At 41.6% G+C, this 19,842-nt stretch overlaps 1 protein-coding gene across 7 annotated transcripts in view; it reads right to left on the reverse strand.

Annotated features, from left to right (window-relative positions):
- Window positions 1–19,842, reverse strand: part of LOC148034664 (uncharacterized) — a 131,150-nt gene that overhangs the window by 42,542 nt on the left and 68,766 nt on the right. For 5 of the 7 annotated variants that reach the window (XR_015691104.1, XR_015691102.1, XR_015691105.1 and 2 more), the window contains 6 exons: window positions 10,819–10,925; window positions 10,695–10,742; window positions 10,154–10,317; window positions 9,661–10,013; window positions 929–1,050; window positions 675–838 (listed from right to left, as the gene is read on the reverse strand). Coding sequence is in view for 2 of the 7 variants with exons in the window: in XM_087679615.1 (XP_087535741.1) it covers window positions 675–838; window positions 929–1,050; window positions 9,661–10,013; window positions 10,154–10,317; window positions 10,695–10,742; window positions 10,819–10,925 (958 nt within the window). In the remaining 5 variants the exon portion in view is untranslated. Of the gene's footprint in view, window positions 1–674; window positions 839–928; window positions 1,116–9,660; window positions 10,014–10,153; window positions 10,318–10,694; window positions 10,743–10,818; window positions 10,926–19,842 lie in introns of those variants that run through there. The other 2 variants (XR_015691106.1, XM_087679617.1) reach the window with 2 other exon arrangements.

The following is a 19,842-nucleotide window of genomic DNA, read 5'->3' on the forward strand; positions in this document are numbered from 1 at the left end:
AAATACCAGCTACCCTCCCCACCACCGAGCCCCCACCAACCCAACCGGCCTCCCGACCCTGGGGGACCACCTTAGAAATAGCCACAGCGAGAGGCAAAGCCCGGCACCCACGCCCCGCCGGCCCCCGTCCCCGCAGAAGACACATGTCGAAGATACAAGGGATACTACACCGCCATCGGAGGGCCCTGCCCCGCTGCTTTAGTCTCTCCATGCTAGACCGACCCATGCGGGACATCCTAGGATGAACACCCCAGGAGCAGTTCCACACCGCACTGGGAGTACCTCTAGACTGTATCTAGTCTAGATATCATTTTGTACCTACTCAATTTAGTTCAACATAGCATACACATTAGCTTCACTGGGACTTTTGAAACCTCCCAGACATTTTGTATGCAACATTTTGGTCTCATAGGCCAACTTGGCCTGTTGTAGACGTTAATATAACTTTCTTTCTTCTTCTTTCTTTCTCTCTCTGCACACACACCCATGTGCACGTGTGCTCACACCTGTGCATGTTTTTCCTCTGAAACATGTGTCAGCACTATTTTTTCCACCCGAAGAATTGTGCACATGCACATAAGGTGCACATAAGCTTAGAATCTCTTAGAAACCTCCAAGTTGATCTGGATCAAATACACTAAAACAAGCAGTGAACAAAAGAAAGCAAAAGGATATTGTCTTCCAATCTCGTCATAAGAAGGGCTTTCATTGCCAATAGGTGTTTTGAGTCTTCTGCCCTTAAGGTCACTAGATGCATCCTTCCTTTAGATAAAACAGTCATGTCTGCCCAAAGAGAACCTTTACTCGCCACCAGCTCAAAATTTATATCCACATTAATCTGCCAGAAAGATCAGCAAATTTTATTTTTGCCAAAGTAGACCAAAGTTCTGAATAATATTGTGCTGAATTTGTGCATGTTATCTCATACCAGCTTCATGTTATCACACTTCTTCCGGTTCTCCATCTTAAGAATCGACCGAAGATCATCAAGCAACTTAATCAGATCCTCTTCTGACATATCCTGAATAATGAAACAGCAGCTGGAAGCCACTGTATTTTCACCACCATAATGCCAATCACAGATACAGAAAACGCTCAGTTTCAACTGCAACAAACTGCCAAAAAGCCATTTTAAAACATGGAAATCACATCACACAACACATTTATGAATACGTAATCTTTGGTTAAGAAATAAATTGATCTAACACTAGAATAATTGAGCCAAATCTGGAGAGCTTAAATCACCATCTCTTTGAGGCTTAAGCCAAAGGTGAGCTAATGAAACAGAAGGGAAAAAATATAAAACTGGTCCAAACAAATGAAATCAAGCTTTTAAACTCAAGATAGAGAACAGCATTGGCCTGCTGAGACTTGTAAGTGTTCACGAACCACCCTGTTGCCCATCATTTTGCTGATGTCACGCACTTGGATGCAGGACTGAATATGGGACATGGCGCTGACACAAAGGTTTAGTGGAAGGCAAATGCTCTAATGAACTTATCTCAACCCCAACCAATGTTGTCTGTAGCTAGAATACCTCTAAGTAAAGCTGCAAAAACTAAGTTGAATCTTCTAAGGTATAAGCAATAGACACAACTGACACCTGTGGTTTCTTGGACAAAGCATCAATCAAAACACTGCTATTACTATCCACATGCACTATCTATAAGTGGAGTTCCGAATATGTAAACAGCCTGTACAACACAGTACGCTTACAATTATAATATTCACTTACTTCCAAGACTTGACAATTCGAGAAAATAGAACAAACAAATACTTGAAGTTGAATATGACAATTATTTAAATCACAGCCATGGATAAATAAAAGAAATAGAGGTAATATGAGGGTTGAAGATGGGCACTAAACCAACCCCCCCCCCCCTTGAAAAAAAAAAAACAAGCATTGTAATTCTACTCAACCCAAGTCCCTTAGGGATGAGCTCGCTTACAATCAACTTGAGAGTGAGGAAAAGTATTTCTCACTCTCACAAGATCATGCAAAGAATGTACATGCATCACATGCATATACTTACTATGCAATGGAATAACTAATTTCTTTACAAACTAAAAGTAGGAAGAGAGAAAAATCAGTACTTCTTCATGATTATATATATGCTTACAATGGCAATCGGATGCCACAATGTAAGCATGATTCTTTATCATAATCAAGGAATAATGTACTTATAAGCGACTTTTGCACATAGTAATAGCAAAAATAAAGGTTTAGCCATGGGTGAATCAAGTTACCTACTCTGGTCACCTGTCAATTTGGTTTAAAAGGCTTGATATATCTCTTGATTTTCATCCAAATTGTCCTTACCAAATTCATTTTCACTAGAGGCCAAAGTTAGTTAGCCTTTAAATCATTTATCATGATCAAGGAATAATGCATCAATAAACCACCTTTGCAAAGAGTAATTGTAAGAGTAAAGGTTTAGTCATGGGTAAATCAAGTTATCTACTCTAGCCAACCTATCAACTTGGTTTAAAAGGCTAGCTATACATTGACATGGCTTTCATCCTGATATTGAATGGAATAAGAGCTCCAAAAAGTGGTGCTATAATAAATTTACAAGTCTACTATCGTGCAAAACAACAATGAGAGAAGAGGGAAACTAAGGGGTTTGATGACGGAGTGAAGGATGATGATGGAGATGGCTAGGACTATTGTCAATTGTTATGAATGAGTTTACATTAAGGAAAGCTGGTATAGAGTGAGAGAAAATGAGCTCTTTTATACGAGAAAGAGAGACTTTACTGCAAAGAGGGAAAGTTGAGGAGCACAAGACAAGCACCGAACCACATGTCATGTGACAAGTGTCTTGACACTTGTCTCTTCTCTATGGCTTTCCTTTTTGGGTTGAGAATTGTGAACATTAGGAACAATCAAATTTAGTAACCATTGTCAAAACACAGACCCACTTTTTTAGGATTAGTTTTTTGAATGTCAACCCTCATCATAGGCACCCAATTGGATCATACAGGTGGAAGTGTGCGCTTTCTTTCTTCTAGCCCACAGTGTGGGTCCACCATAACCTATGACCATTTATCAATGGCTCTAATCCACTTTTCTAGACATCTCCTAATGCAAAGGAAACAAATTCAACAAATAATTGATTATGTGAATTACTTAAAAAGGATACAAACCTTTTTAATGTTGTGTTGTGACAAAACACAAGGAAGGAACTAGCACAACTCATATACATCTCAAATAGTTTTGTCTAAGTGAGAAAATAATGCAAAGTCTAATTATCAGTTTAAACAATAAAATCAGCAGCTAATAGATTGTGCTTGTGCACGATAAGAGCATGAATGATAGCTACAAGCTCTTTCTCATAAAACTGCTGATTCTTTTCAGCACCCAGCAAAACTCTACTCATAGGCTACCACACAACGTGCATGACAACTACACAAATGCTATAACATATGCATCACACTATCCCACAAAAGCCATCATGCAAAATCAAATCCAGATCCAAGGTGAACTTTTCCTTCAAATGTTTGAAGGCTGCTCCTTTTTTTCAAAGCGTGGAGGGAGAGGCAATAAAGTGGTACACAATCCTCCTATAGTAAGAACATGACCTGAGGAAACTATGAACATGATGCAAATTCCATAATTCCAACCAACTACAAATGGTCTCCACTTTGGTTGAATCCATCCTTAAAGACTCACAGATAAATGCCCCAAAAAGTGTATCTCTTTCAACAACTCACGCTAATTGCCATTGGTGACCAATTAATGCTTGAGAGTTTCACAAAGGTTGTAGCTAGATGCTTTCTATGCCCCTTTTCATTATTTGAAGTAAAAATATCATCAATGAATGTCCTATAAATTATCTATGCTCACAAAAAAGCATGGCCATCATTCGATTGAATGTTGTAATATTATTAGCAAACCAAAACAGCATCCCTAAAAACTCATACAAGCCAAAGGTTTTCCTAAACACCATCTTATGTGCATCTTTTCAAATGCGTATCTAATAATACCCACTCTTCAAGTCTATTCTGTTGAAGATGGAAAATCCATCTGACTTGTCAAGGATATCATCAATCCTTAGAATCAAACAGAAATTCTTGATGGTAATCTAGTTCAATGCTCTCTTATCAATACACATGTGCCATGAAGCAACCTTCTTCTAGATCAAAAGAATATGCAAGCAAAGAGGGGATGAACTAGGTTGAATCAACATGTTTTCCAATAAGTCCTTCACCTGACTCATAATCTCATCTTGTTTTGGGACAATCACTTACTGTCCGACCTTTCTCTTCACAAAGAAAACACTTGTTGACAGCCCTCCAAGCATCCCACCTCTCCTATGCCTTATAGCTGTTATCATACTGTCTATGCTGCCTATGTCAATCCTATTTCAAAGTACACTATGAGTTATGACAATGTGCTTACGACTAAGTATTGAAAACAACTAGATTCTCGTGGCCTTTCATAGTTCTAACAGAAATCAAGTTATTTCCAATTGGTTCGAGAAATTGTGAATTTCCCATTAAATTTCAAAAAATCAGAAAATCACCTCATACATATAGATCATTGGCCATGTTTTGTTCAACCAACAACTATTAGAGGCAACACAAGGAACATCTGAATCTTTTCTAAGCTAACAAGTTTGACTATGTTTGTAACAATAGATCATAAAAAGTTTGTAAAACTTTTTCCATAGACGGCAGTAATAAGAATCAAGAAAGTTTCCAACACACACATGATCAAGTAAATTTGGTGTTTTCGTCAATTATGCTTATAGATGAAAACTTTAGTTCCCAAAATCCGGGTTATTGCACACATAAGCAACGTGTGCACCCTGCTTGCATGTGCCACAATGAATTGGTGGCTGGACCATCCACGCCCACCAAAGGGGTTATTTGCTTGGTCTACCAATGCCACTATTTTGAACTCTGGTCCTCAAGCACTCCTTCTCTCCCTTAAGGATAGACTTGATGAGTCCCCATCTCTTTCTAAATTGCTCTCTACATTGAGTACGTAGCTAGAAGCAATTAACACCTCTTTTCCTAAAGACCCTCTGATCCAGCCAATTGTGGAGTATTCCTCCACTTCAAATGTCGGTGATATTGACCAAAGACCTAGCACACCTTCCACTTGCGTATCTATTCATTCTTGCAAGGCTCACTCTAGCCTATCTTCTCTCTTCCACTACACATTCCTACCTTACTTTCCTCCATCTTTAGTATGGCTATGTTTTGGTAGTGGGATGATCTCAAGACCCAAGACATTGCACTCATCAGCACTTTTTCATTGAAATTGAGGTATGTGTGCTTTTTGGTCTTATGTGGTATCTTTTGCTCCTAACTTGTCTTTTCAGGTTGGCACTGATCCTTACAGGACCTACTGATTGATCAAAGAGGAGACTTGGATGATTCAACACTTCTTATCTTGGCTGCCTTTCCTTGATGGGGCTTCACACTCTAGACCAACAAGGAGTCTTTTCCTCTTGAGGCCAAGTTCCTGCCTTCTCTGAGGCAACCTTGGAGGCCATTCATTTCACAGATTTTCAGCTGCACATGCATCTCACTCTTCTTCTTTGTGTGCTTCTCCTCCCCCATCAACATCAATGTGAGAAAACATGGATCTAGAGCATGGCAGGAGCTATGGAGGATGAAAGATGAAGACACGACTCATGAGAACATAGACACAGACAAGACCAACTGTCACACAAGTGAATTAGGTTTCAAGATTGAGACTTCAACTTATAAACACATTCTTGTGTGTAGGACAATGACACTGACACTTGATTGAAAGGACAATAGCATTACTTGAAAAGTGAACCAAGTACATGTCTTTATAGCTTTTCAACTTCTCCACTTTCCTCACTGTGCTTATGGATACAGCACCTCATCTTGCAGCATACATCATTTGTCTATTTCTCAACACCCCCCCTCAAATGATGAATCTCTACCCTTGCTGGCTTTTGCCCCCCCTGTATACAAAGATGGACCAAGAGACTAGCTCTATGGCAGCCTAGTCAAGTTAAGGCTTGAAATTGTACATTTTTGGTAGGGTTTTTACAAAGTCAAATCCAGAAAGATCCACTATGGGAAAAACATACAATAAAAATTCTTCAAAACAGTCTGTCAGAGTTGTTGATGGTAGCGGAAGCATCTTCTTCTTCTTTTTCTTCATTCGTGAATTGGTTCTGGTGATGATCACTTTGCACTTGTTGGGCTCTTTTCTTGTGGAAACATTCACTGGCTACATGGCCAGTCTTACCACAATAGTGACATATAATCCGATCCTTGTTGTTGTTGTTGATGAATCCTCGACCTCTTCCTTTAGGTCCAATATCTCCTCTAGTGTATAAGAGGTTTTCCCTTGAGCTGGTCTCTTTTACATCTTTGCTTTTAAATTTGCTTTCTTCATCAAGCAGTGAGTGCTCAATATCTTTGAGTGAGAGACTCAGAACATTACTTAGAGTGGACACAAGGTTCTCATATGGATCCTTGTTTACACTTGCAAGCAGTACAGCTATTGCTTCATCTTCATCAATATTCTTTTTAAGAGTTGCAAGTTGGGTTTTTAAACTCTTAAACTTATTAATGTGTATGGACATGGAAGCACTATCCTTTATATCCAGCTTATAAAATTGCATGAGCAATTTTACCTTTGAGTTCTTTGCTTGAGTACCAAAGATCTTGTCAAGCTCTTCCCAAGCCTTTGTAGCATCTCTGATGCCAGATATATGATGCAGGACATCATCAGATAGTCCCCATGCAATGATGCCTAGAGCTTTGTTGTTCATCTTCTTCCATTCTTTGGTTCTTGGTGGAGCTACTGCAAGGATCCCACTTTCAGAATCTTCTTTCTCGCCGTCTGCATCAGCTTCATCATCTTCAAAGAGATTCCAAAGGTCCTTTCTCATGAGGTGGTACATGGTCTTTTTCTTCCAAGCATGAAAGTCCTCACTGTTGAACTTGGCTATTTGTTCGAGCTCTGCCATTTTTTATCAGCAGCAAGTCAGCCAGCAAAAGAGTTGTACCTCAACATGTCAAGAGACACAAGACGATTAGTGTTTAACAACATTGCATGAGTATCAAAAAGATACTATCTTGGAGCTCAATGTCGGATGTTGATGCTTGGTCTTCTTCATGCTTGCTGATTTAGTGTGATGGTTTGCTGGAAACTAACTGCTCAGTAAGACCAGAGTGACAGAGTCTTCAGTGGACTGAGAGGAGTAAGAAAATGAAAAGTTTTATAACCTTGAAGGTCAATGGCTATGGCTGGAACTAGGGTTTAGCAGACAGGCGACTGAACTTTTGCTTGTAGCAGCTCCTGGAGGCGATTATTTCTCAAGATCTCTGGAGGGAAGGAGGCTCATATGGCAAGTTTAAAACCCCTAAGCTCACAGGATGGATCGCGATGAGTGCAGGTCGTCTCGGCTGTAAGACCAGATGACTGTCAAAACAGGGCAACGAGGGAGAAAATTCGAAATGCTGGAGTGAATAGTGCCCAATGTTATGCTGTGAGGTAACACAATGCTGCACCCTAAGTCAAGGAACAACTCCCCTGAAGACGCCTCAGTGAGATATGCCTTGTATGGAGAGATCAAGGAGCTCCAAGGCAGGTAGGTCTTGTAGGCTATGGCAGACAAGAAGAAGATGAAGTTGAAAATGGAGTCATGAGCTGGACAGAGGTGACCAGAGGTGAAGAGAGACTAGAGAGATAGTGTATGAGTTGTGCCATGCTCACCTAAGCTCTGATACCATGTCAGAAAACATGGATCTAGACCATGGCAGGAGCTATGGAGGATGGAAGATGAAGACAAGACTCATGAGAACATAGACACAGACAAGACCAACTATCACACAAGTGAATTAGGTTTCAAGATTGAGACTTCAACTCATAAACACATTCTTGTGTGTAGGACAATGACACTGACACTTGATTGAAAGGACAATAGCATTACTTGAAAAGTGAACAGTACATGTCTTTATAGCTTTTCAACTTCTCCACTTTCCTCACTGTGCTTATGGGATACAGCGCCTCATCTTGCAGCATACATCACTTGTCTATTTCTCAACACATCTTCAGGAGAGAGGGGGTGCCTACTTCCCCTTCCACCATACGATAGTGAGAGGGGGCAATCTTCTTCTCTTAGTGTTTATAAGATTTTGATTACTTCAGAGACATTATTATTTTTGTACCATTATATCATTATCTATATCATCAAGATTATTATAATTGTAAAAGAGCGCTTGGACAAGTAAACAAGTTCTCTGCAAGGGCATTGTCCAAATGGCAACGTTCCAAAGCATTTTGCATGAGCATGACATCTTGCATTGCCCTTTGCATCACCCCATGCATTAGCATTCTATTCTTGTAAACATGCATCTATGCATATTTACCCTTTTGGGTTAGAGAGTGCTCGACTCTAGATCCAACATATTAGTCTTGGTATGTCCTTGGGCAGCCAACGTGCATCCTTGGCCCAATGCCCTTGTAGCTTTGGTGTGGGACACCTTGGGATGATTATGGAGTTGAGCTATGTTTACAACCCCTTCCTAGTTCTAGTTTTGGGCTTGAGAATTTGGGAGGATCCACTAATCTATAAATAGACAGGCTGGTTTCAGTCTCCTGATTGCTACCGCCTATCTCTAGCTGTCCACACCCCATCTACAAAGGATATCTCAGTTCAGGCTGCTATCTATTATTGTCCAGAACTGTTGCCTATTGTCCAAAACCCTGCTCTCCCTGTTAACAACCCCAATAGTCAACTTATCTCCAATGATGGTTGTGGCAGCCTAGGATGGCGATGAGGGAGCTGAATGATAGCAATGGATGCTCCAGCAATCTGACAACAAAAAGGATCAAGGTGGCCATGGCCCTGGGTCCCCCAAAAAACTTTTGAGCTAGTTGTCCTATCAAAACTCTAGGAGTTTTGGTTTTTGATTTGATTATAAATTGATTTTACTTTTGGGGCTGTATGAGAGGCAAATAAATTGGCCAACAATTGAGAAATAATTTTGGGCAAATTTCTCAAGGCTTAACACGGTAATAATGCAGTCCATAAATGGCACTTATTTTGGTAGAATCTATTCAACGAGATGCCTATAGCAAAGCAAGGTTGCCTTGTAACACCAAAACTGCCATTGTCAATGACAATACTGCAGGTGAATCTTCTCACTAATTCCACTAACTACTGTATTCCTGTTGATCTGCCCTCTGATTCTCATTCCTGACATGTGCCCTTAACACACAATACCTCATGGTTGTCATTCTTACCACATCCCACTGCTCCGCCCATTCTGCTCCTTTTAGCCATCATTGTACAGACAATGCCTGCCATCTTAGAAACTGGCATCCAGCCTGGTCCCATACCAACAATGAGGTGGATTACAAAAATGAGACAGCATGGGATGCTTTTTGGTGATCTGAAAATTTATTCACAAGGCATGAAGCTATGAACATATAACCTGCCTTTAAGTTTAAACAGCAAAACAAGAGCCCCTACATTTGTAGCCAGAGAAAATGGCTAACTTTTAGAGCCAGTCTGCAAAACTTAGTAGTCATGCATGTGTCTAGGACACAGATAAGCAAGATTCAAATGGTCATTTTAAGGAATCTGTAGAGCACAGATTTATGAAGTGCAGTAAAAGGTACCACATTTCATACATTCAAGGTTAGAGAAGAAAGTACACCTTCTCTGAATGCCACCGGAACAGCTGCTGGTTCTAGAGAATCTGTAACAAGCATCCTGTCAAATTGAACTTGCCCAATCCATTCTGTATGCATCCAGTAGCCTCCTTCAGGAGTAAATTGATTGCCTCCAGGAGGCACTGCCGATTCTGCATCCATTTTAGATACTGTAGCCCTTAAGAAAACATGTATTACAGGGAATCCTGGGCCAACAGGGATCTGCATTAAAGAGGCAGCAACTACTAACTGCTTCTCTTCACCCATTTTCCAAGGCATACCCAAGAGGGAGGAACTTCCTGATATTGAGCCTTCATCAGTTGTCAAAAACAAAGTCAATTCACGCAGAGATATTATCCTGAAAGATTACAGAACAGAATAAGCAAACTTCTTTCAGTTGTGGGCTAATGCTTATGCCAGCTTTGACTTTCCAATTATCAGCTAATGGCACAGTTTAAAGATAGAAAATGGAAGTGAGTCCTCAAAGGTTAAACTCACTCCTTAGACACTTTTTGAACATCCACCACAAGATACCACGTCCTTCCACATGTTCCCTGTTGTCTTATAGACGCTTGTAAAAAATTTCTCAAAAGGCTGGACTTGCCAGCCAGACCATGTGGTTCTTTTGATGCTAAGGAATGTTGATGCTTGTTAGTCATTTCCTGTAAAAGCACCAGCCAAACCGATAATGTCAACTCCTGATTCAAGCCTCAATGTATGAGCTCCTGATTCAAGTCTTAATAATATCAGCAGTAACTCTTACCCACCATTTCAAAGTAGAGAATCAAATGAAGAGTTGCACACATTTTCCATTATTTCACATTAGTATTCTTATCCCATTTGGTAGGTATATTTCATTCTTCAAACATAGTCTATGCTATGAATGCATAAAGCCTACACATGCTAGATCTTTCATATGCAATGCATGTAACACCTAATGTATGCACACTTCCTACAGGAATCCATGGAAAAATAGACAATCACTTGTCAAAACATCAATTTTACAGGAGTAACAACCTAAATTGCACAAATATCTTACTTGCAACAACCTACAAGAGGACTGTAGAAGTTCTGCCTTCGTCACCCTCTGCAATCATAATACTAAAAGTCAGGGCCCAAACAGAAGCATTTAACAAATGTGCTGACTGATGTGAATCTTCTACCTGCTCTTCTAACTTTTTCATTTGTGACAAGCCAGCTTCTACCCGTAACTTCAAACATTTTGATATAGCCATAAGACTTTGAATTTTCTGTCTTTCATTTGCAGATTCTGTGTGCCAAAACATAAATAAATAAATAAAGTAGATAAAACTTGACCTGATTTCAAGTTTGCCGCAGTCTGCTTGAATTCTGCATTTTGTGAACCAGGTGGTGTTGACAGATTCACATTAATCCCTCAATTCTAAAACAAACACTTACATTGTGAAATCAATGATATGGTAAACAGAAACTTTGTGCTGTACCTCCTTAAAAAGTTTAGGGGCATCATCATTGAGTTCTATTAAAAAAAAATTCAGAGAAAAGAATGATTCTATTGATGAATCCCCTCAGAACAAAATATCCCAAGGAAAAGTACAAATTAGCCTTGTATGGGACTTTCAAAATCTGAAAAATAGTAAAAAAAGAGACTCCAAGCTTGAATGAATAACCAATTAGGAGGCCTGTAATTCCAAACAATGAGCAACTGAAAATGAAAGAAAATACGAAAGTCCTGGATCCCAAGAAAAGCATCTCTCCCCCACACAGCCTCTAAGTCACCATGTAGATATGGATGACCCCCCCCTGAATATCCTCATAACCATGGGCTGGGCCTCTGTTTGTGACCTAAGTAACAATCCCCCATGTCACTATCATAGTCCCTCTTGTGCCATGAAAAAAGTATCCTGAGGGCTCTCCTCCAAAACTCCTGAGACCTGGGACAGTCCCATATACAGTGTCTCTATTACATCCTTGGACATCATGGATGGGTGCCTGCAGCATTGGCCACTAGGTTTCACTAAGGGTCTTGTAGTGTGACCATGTTCAGGGCACTTTAGGGTTTCTTTTCCCAGTAAGACAAAGATTCTATTAATAGATCCCCTTGGGACAAAGTGTCTTAAGGCAAAGTACAAAGTACAATACATGTTGGAATTAGGGTTGCAAAAATGCACACACAACTTAGAGAAGCAGATGCTACAGAGAGTACAACACAAGGTGTTTTCAGTAGTATCAATAAAGAAGATTTACAAGACCAAGTATGCCATTAAGCGAATAGGCATATGTACAAGGCCAAAGGGGAAAACCCTCGTAGTGAGGGAAAAAAGTGCCTCGGTGGCCATAAATGTGTTCACACACATCGCTACCAAAATATTGTAACAACACAGCCCTATAAGAGGACAATTTCTTGGGTTGCAAATAGAGGCCCATCCTACAGATGTGAGGATGTACAAGGGTATCATGTTTACATTGTGTAGGGGTAGCTTATGAGCAAGATCACCATGCTAGATTTCTCACAACTACTATTGACTCAGGGGCACTATCACAAATGGGAGCTCATGGCTGGCACTATTGCTCGTGTCCATACTATCTGGAGTCTGCATGAGATGGGAGAGAATACATGGTAGTTCAAAGACACTGAGGAGAAAACATGCTTTTCTCAAGGCCTAGCATTCTTAACACTTTCTTTTATTGTCAACCACATAGTCTAGCACTATGAACCTCCCAACTAGTTATTCATCGGCCATTGTAATAGACTTCCGAATTGTTGACTATCTTTTGCTAGGGAAGATCATAGACTCTACAACGCCATGAAAGTTGAAACACCACCCTAAGCGATCTCCTCCAAAACTCCTAAGCCCTAGGGCATTCCAAATGGAAAGTCTCTCATCTAGCTCTCTACATCCAATACAAGAAGTAGAGTCTCTACCATAACCAAGCCAACTACCAATTGCTAAACTCCCATGTACTAGTAACCACAAAAAGAATGAGATCTTTCTTGGCCTAAATCTGTCTTACAATCTCCTGAAGACATCATCAAGGAGGGGTGGTGATATATCCTGTGCAATCCAATGTTGATTCATCATTGGCATCACTCTCATCTTGTTCATTTGAATTGTCCTCCCCAATCTAGTGGTGTACCCAAAAAAGGGAACATCCCAAGATGTCTCTGCAAATGAATCTCTGCATATCCACTTGTCAAGAAATGCTTGAGCACACATAGAGAAATGCAAAGTGTACGTCAAACACAGAGTATACGTGGAACTCAAGGTGTAAAGAACTTAGATGAATGAATGAATGCTATGCTGAATAATGTCCCAACCTTGAAGACCAAGGATGAGCTGAGCTGAGAATGGTGTTGGAGACACAAAGAATAGCTTGAAGATTGTGTCATACTCGTGGTAGATCTTGGAACACAGCAACAACAGTCCACTAAGCTAGACAATGATGTCAATGCAATAGTGGGAACAAAGGGAGCTAACCAATGCCCAAATACCCTACCACTCAAGAGAAGGAATTCTTGGTAGTCCTCCATGCACTTAAAATATGGCATCATAATTTGTGAGATGCTTGATTCATTATTTGGATTGACCTCCACTTGTTAAAATTCCTATCCAATCAGCCCAATCTCCATAGCTGAGAGGCAAGATGGGTGAAGCTTATGCACGAGTTAACAGTGAGATTTGAAATTGTAAGGGCACAACTAATCAGGCTACCAATGCCCTTAGTCAATTCCAAAAGTCAATGCTTCTGCTTTTTCTGAGATTTCAGTTGATTTCTACCATTCTCTCACTTTGGCCTTGGTTAGATGATACTTTTATTGGTGGCACATCAAGACTTTGGTTGAGTCTTGTATACATAAATGCCTGCAATGTGAACTGAATAAAGTTGACCCACACAAACAAGTGAGGGTGTAAGCCTTTAAAAATTTCTGATAAAAAGTATAGTATCTCCACACATTTTTTAGTAGGATCACCCTGTTAGAAGACAAGAATAGGAACCCACTATAAGCAAGGGAGTATAAGGGCAGATGAGTGTGAATAGCCCTAGGGGCAGGGGAAACCCTAACCCTAGCTTGGCAAAGGCTATATAAACAGCCTATGGGTCACTATCAAGTGTGGGAGAGTGTACCCAAGTTGTACTCTAAGCAACATAGTAAGCAAGATTTTGTTCTTGTACTTTGAGCTTTCTTCTCCCTCTTGTGCACACATTCCAATGCTGCAGCTCTGATTTCAAACATGGTATCAGAGCCATCTCTGATCTCCTCAGCTTCCCTCAACCTTAGCTATCACTAAGTGCACATGAGCTATCATCTCTTTCATCTTATCCTTCTTTCCTCCATAGCTGCCTACAACCTACCTCCATTGGAAGACTTGGGGAGGACAAAGGAGGCCATATCTGCCTCTGATTTCTTCTAGGGACTTCTTGCCTATCTCAGGGCGAATCAGCCTGGTACGATAAACCTCGGGATTAGTCGACCTAGTGGGCAGCATTGTCAAAATTGCAGTTTCTGATAGCGTGGCGTCTTGAGGCATGGCGTGGGCAGCAAGCAGCGCAATCTCAGCCACCACCATAGGGCTTCTATAGCCCCCCTAGTGGGCCATTCTCCCACAAGAGGGCTTCTGGCAATTCCTCCCACAGAGAGAGATCTCTGCCAAACCCTAACTGTGTATTTTGTGGCAGCCATAGCCAGTAAGCTCTAAGCTTGACATTCTGTCATTTTTTTTCACTCTGAGCTTCATTAACAATGATTCTAATCACTGAAGCATATTCTCTGAAGCTTATTCCAAATTCAAAAGCTCTTGGGTATGCTCAATGAACATCACAAAGTGCATTGGAAAGCCGACTTCCAACCGGGTTTCATTCAAGCATTTCACTAAGTTTGACATTAGTATTTCTAAACACTAGTCATTAATCATCTAATCATTTGCTTGCTGGGTATTCACTAAAATCTAGTGAGTTTTTTATTCCTCTTCGTATATTGTTGTAAGGTTATGTGTACAATTATAAACACATAGACCATCATACACTAGAAGTGTATTGCATACCGTGAGTGACCTTGTTTCAAGTACACTGGTCAATAAAATCAAAAGGAGGAGTGTCATTGTACTCTCCTCGGAATCATCAGCAACAAGCATTGAGATCATGGACCAACCTTGTCCAACACAAGCTTCATCCACTAAGCCATACCACAAGGAGGAGCCTGAAGTCCAGTCTAGGTTTACTTCATTAAAACCTAAAAAGACTATTAAACCTCGGAAGAAGTTTGCACATAAGAAAGGACCACCACAGTCATACTTTGAAGTATTACATTCATATGATTTTCAGCCTTTCTCTTCATTGCAACTTTGATTTCAAATTGTCTGATTTGCTTCCGCATTCAGTGGAAAATTTGTAAGGAATTAGACACTGCCCTTGTCCTAACAAGTGGTAAGACCTTCCCAATGACCACAACATATGCTGATGTCCATCCTCAAATTCGAAAGTTTGATGGCAAAGATTTCCACCCATGGCAAGTACTTATAAAATACAAAATGATGGAGAGAGAGTATTGGCCTCTCATTCAAGGCAGTAGAGCTGTAAACTCTGCGAATCTCGTTGATATAGAGGATGACCAACGTGCTCAAGCAATCATAATGTTACACTTAGATGAATCCCTGATTCATCATGTTGATCAACTAAACACTGCTAAAGAAAAATGGGATGAGCTTGAAAAGCTCTATGAAGCCACTGGTAAAAATACTAAAATCTTCTTTAAATTTGAATTCTTTAGCTTGGAATATCGATCAAGAGAAGATTTGGGAAAATTCATTTCTCATATGAAGGGACTTATGGCACAGCTTGCCTCTGTACAAGCTCCAATACATGAAGAAGATGCTATTGCTATTCTCCTAAAAGCTATAAAATAGGTGTTTCCTACTCTTGTAACCACTCTCACCAACATTCCAGATCCTACATTGGCAAGTACCATTCAATCCTGTTTGGATGAAGAAAAGAGGAACCACAAAGAAAGCAGCAACAGTCAAGCAACTTCAACTTCCCGTGATCAAGTATTGGTACATACAGCTCTCACTAGATGTTCTTTCTGTAAGAAAAAAGGACATCTTGTAAACAACTGCTGGAAGAAGTATCCCGAGAAGATGAAATGTAACAAATGTAAAAAGACAGGGCATATCACTAGTAAATGCCCCAACACTCCTGATATACCCAAAGAATTGGTGGCCAACTATGCCTCCAATCCATCTGAAGATCGACTGTTTTGACTCTTTAAATCATCTACCTAAAACAACCTTGTAAGCCTAATTTATAAAGGCATCCCAAGAAGGAGGGGAACCTCTTACATGCTTTGTAATCCAATGCCACCCTGGCATTGAGGGGGGGTGTTAGAAGACACGCATAGGAACCCACTATAAGCAAGGAAGTATAAGGGCAGATGAGTGTGAATAGCCCTAGAGGCAAGGGAAACCCTAACCCTAGCTTGGCAAAGGCTATATAAACAGCCTATAGGTCACTATCAAGTGTGGGAGAGTGTACCCAAGTTGTACTCTAAGCAACTTAGTAAGCAAGATTTTGTTCTTGTACTTTGAGCTCTCTTCTCCCTCTTGTGCACACATTCCAATGTTGCAACTCTGATTTCAAACACACCCTATATGAAGCAAGGTCATGATGCTATCTCGATCGTGGCCGACTAATTGACAAAGATGGCTTGATTCATTGCAACGAAAACAATTGTTAAAAGACACTAGTTGGCTAATCTCTTTGTTAATGAATATAGATAGGATCCCCTAGGAATCCTCATAGAATAGACTTTGTTGTCATGAAAGCCATTCCCTCCACCTCACCCAAGGATTATAATATGAGGGCGCATTTTTCTGCATCCTTCCCTATCCTCTAAGCTTTGGCAAAAGGCCTTACCATCCTCTTCGAGTCAAGAGTCCTCCCTATCGAGTATTGCCATTGACTCTCTAATTTTGGCATCTTGCCTATTTCATCCTCTCTTCCTCAAGAGTGGCATTGACAATGTGACATTCCTGTTTATGATTGTCTTTTTCCACCTCCCTTCTTATATTCTTCATCACCGCTTTCACCCACTTTACTGGCCTTCGTGATCACTTTGGAGATCTCTTTAATGGCCCTGATAATGTCTTTTTGTATTTCTCTTTCCTCTTAATTGTTTCCCTTCACGGCTGTGAATTCTTCTCTCATTTGTTTGATTTCTAGATACATGGTTGCTTTTCCTTTCTTCCATTCTTCATCCTTACTTTCAAGTTTAGTGATCTTGTTCATCAAGCCTCAATGTAGTCTGTTTATGCTACTGCCCAGGATTCTCTTTGTGTTATTAATCACTGTTTTGAGGGATTTTTCCAGAGTGTCCAGCTTTGCTTCCATTTTCACTCAAACCAGGTCAGCGACATGGTGATATGGGACATCATCTCTAAGTGGCAATATCTTTGGTATCAGAGCAACAACCTTCTAGTTACCATGTGACAAAATAACATGCACAAAACCACTGAAAGCTCATGGAACCATGTTAGTCCATGCTTGACATGCCTCTTCCACTCCTAAGGAGGGTGGTATGGGATGCTCCTAGTGGGAGAAGTAGACATAAGGACTACATGCAAGCAAGCGGTGAGTATGGTGGCTTTTTCATTTATGCAATACTTGTGCTCGATATTGCTTGATGATTTCTTGGTAGGTTGTGTATACACACCAATTTTTTTCTGCCTGAGGTGCAATGAAGGCAACTCAAAGAGCTTCTACTTCAAAGCCATCACCAAAGCTTCGCTTGCATGGGTTGTTGGTGAATTTCTTTTTTTCCCCTTTTTTAATTTTTCGGGTGGGGGTGTGGGTGTGGATGTTGGTGTGTGTGGTGTGGAAGTGGTGGTTGTGGTGGGCAGACATGGAGAGGGAGAATGTTCTTTCTTATTATTTATTGCTTGCTTTACCGGTTTAACAGGATGTTGAGGTGCAATTTGCAGCCATGTTTGATGGTGTTGGCATGGACATGATGTTGTTGGTATAAGTCCCACAAACAATGAATGTTAGATGTCCCTGACATGATGCTGCCTGATATGACATGCTGCTGTTTGCCACCCCAGCCTCCTGCCACTCCAACCCTCAGCCCCCGCTTTCTGCCACCAGTGCTACATGCAGCTGCTTCACCCCCTGCCTTCTGCCCCACCATGTTGCACGCTGCTGCTTCATCCCCTGCCTGTCACATGCTTTCTGCTGCTTTCCTGTCCTGCCTTCTACCACTATTCACCCCCCTGCTGCTAGCTGCCTTACCACCCCAGCCACCAGTGTCCTCCCCCCCTTTTGACTTCTCCCCCTTCCCGGAGATGTTGTGTTGCTTGCTCCTCATTGTCCCCTCCCCGCCTGCCTACTATCCCAAGTTAGCCTCCCCAACTGCCCCACAGCACCTCCCCCTCCTCTTCCGGTATAACAAGTTTCCATCAACTGTTCCCTTTCTTTGTAGCAACTTTCACCCAGATTGATAGCAGCACACTGGGAAGGGCCTCAGTGTGATAACTCACAATGGAAACCTCTAGTCTGATAGCAAAGCACTCCACAGAATCTAGATGCCCCCTAGTCAAATGCCTTGCACATCATTCTCACTAAGGAATAGCTCCAGTCAGTCCACATCACTAAAAAAGGAAGTGGGGAGACTGCAATCTTTGGAAAGGTCGTGGGTCACACTCCCTCCAAGGCACAACTTGGAGAGTAGCTTCACTCGACCTTGCACATTGGCACTTCATAGATAGCAAAGGCAATGCTGATGAAGCAAGACATCTCCTTGGTGCGGCTCACCTCTATAGATGCAGCACAAGAGCTGGTCGACAGTTCCCCAATCGTTTCCACAAACAGAGCCATCTATTTGGTTCCATGGTACAACAGCTTCACAGTTGAGAGCCTTGCACTTCACACCGAATTTCCGCAATACTCGATCACCCTGCTCTTCCTCAGTCTGGTGATCAAGTAACGCCAATTCACGGACTTTGGGAGCCATTTTGGCAGTCCCCCCTCCCTCCTATGATGATGCAGTGATGTGCACAAGGGTACCAAAGGTATGGGTAGCAATGGCAGACACCAAGAAAAAACCTAAGTTCCTAGAGATTGACACATGAAGGTAAGAGTTCAAGTAGCAAGTTATAATGATAGGACAACCAAGACAATGCCACTCTTGCCATGGCTTTGAGAACCAAGCCTTCGAGTGCACATGCTTTGGGGCTAAGGCCACACAGCAAGTAACTACACTGGTTGAAGATGATGGTTTCACTAGAGTCCAATGATGGTGGGCTAGGGGGCAGCCAGAGCCTCGACAAGCCACATAGAGCTAGCAGCCTTAGTCGAGGGTGGGTGGCCACACTAGCACTCCCTGCCAACAAGGTCCTCTACAGCGGCACACCCCCCCTACCATATGAGCTCAATCACGCCCCTCCAACTCCCCCGACCTGCACAGCCCACCCCACCGCCCCACCCCCTAAATCATCACATTACCCTCCACACTCGCCTCTTGCCTCAGCACACCATCCTCCCTCACTCCCACCCTCATACACAGCAATCCACACCCACCTCGACCAATTCACACCCACATTTCTCCAAACTTCCCACATTGGCAAATGGACATGGGCACAAGTGAGGGAGGTCTTGAGAGATTGAGCATCAAAGCATGTCTCACAATAGCTTGGAAAGACATGCTAGAGTTATTTCTGAGTAGTGGTCGAGGTGCATGATGGACATTAACTGGCAAACAGATGCACAGCCCCCACATCTCAATATCCTCCTCTATGCCTCATCCAGTATAGATTTCTATTGGATGTGATCAAGTGGCCTTTCATCCAAGCTGCCCGATACCACCAAACCAATTTCTCCTTTTTCCTTTCGCTGAGGAGGAGTTTTTCCAAGCTTTCCAATCACAAGACAATTAGAAACGCCATACAAAGGATAGGCTGTCCAAGGCAACCTTCTTCGCCTACTAGGAGGAGGTGAAGGACCCCTTGCTACAAGCATTTCAAGAGATCTTCAACTCCAAATGAATGCCAAGCAACATGTCAACAAGCCTAGTTAGTATCTTTCCCAAAGGAGGAGACTGCTTGGAGTCGTCCAATGGTAGTTGATCACCTAACTGTCAATAGCCTATAGGGCATTGGCCAAGATGATTGGTGGCCAGCTCTATCCCATTCTCTTGGACATCAATCATGACACACAAA

This window comes from Lygodium microphyllum, chromosome 6 (genome assembly GCF_053477565.2).
Source record: "Lygodium microphyllum isolate KBCC chromosome 6, Lygodium_microphyllum_v1.1.10, whole genome shotgun sequence".
Classification (NCBI taxonomy): Eukaryota; Viridiplantae; Streptophyta; class Polypodiopsida; order Schizaeales; family Lygodiaceae; genus Lygodium; species Lygodium microphyllum.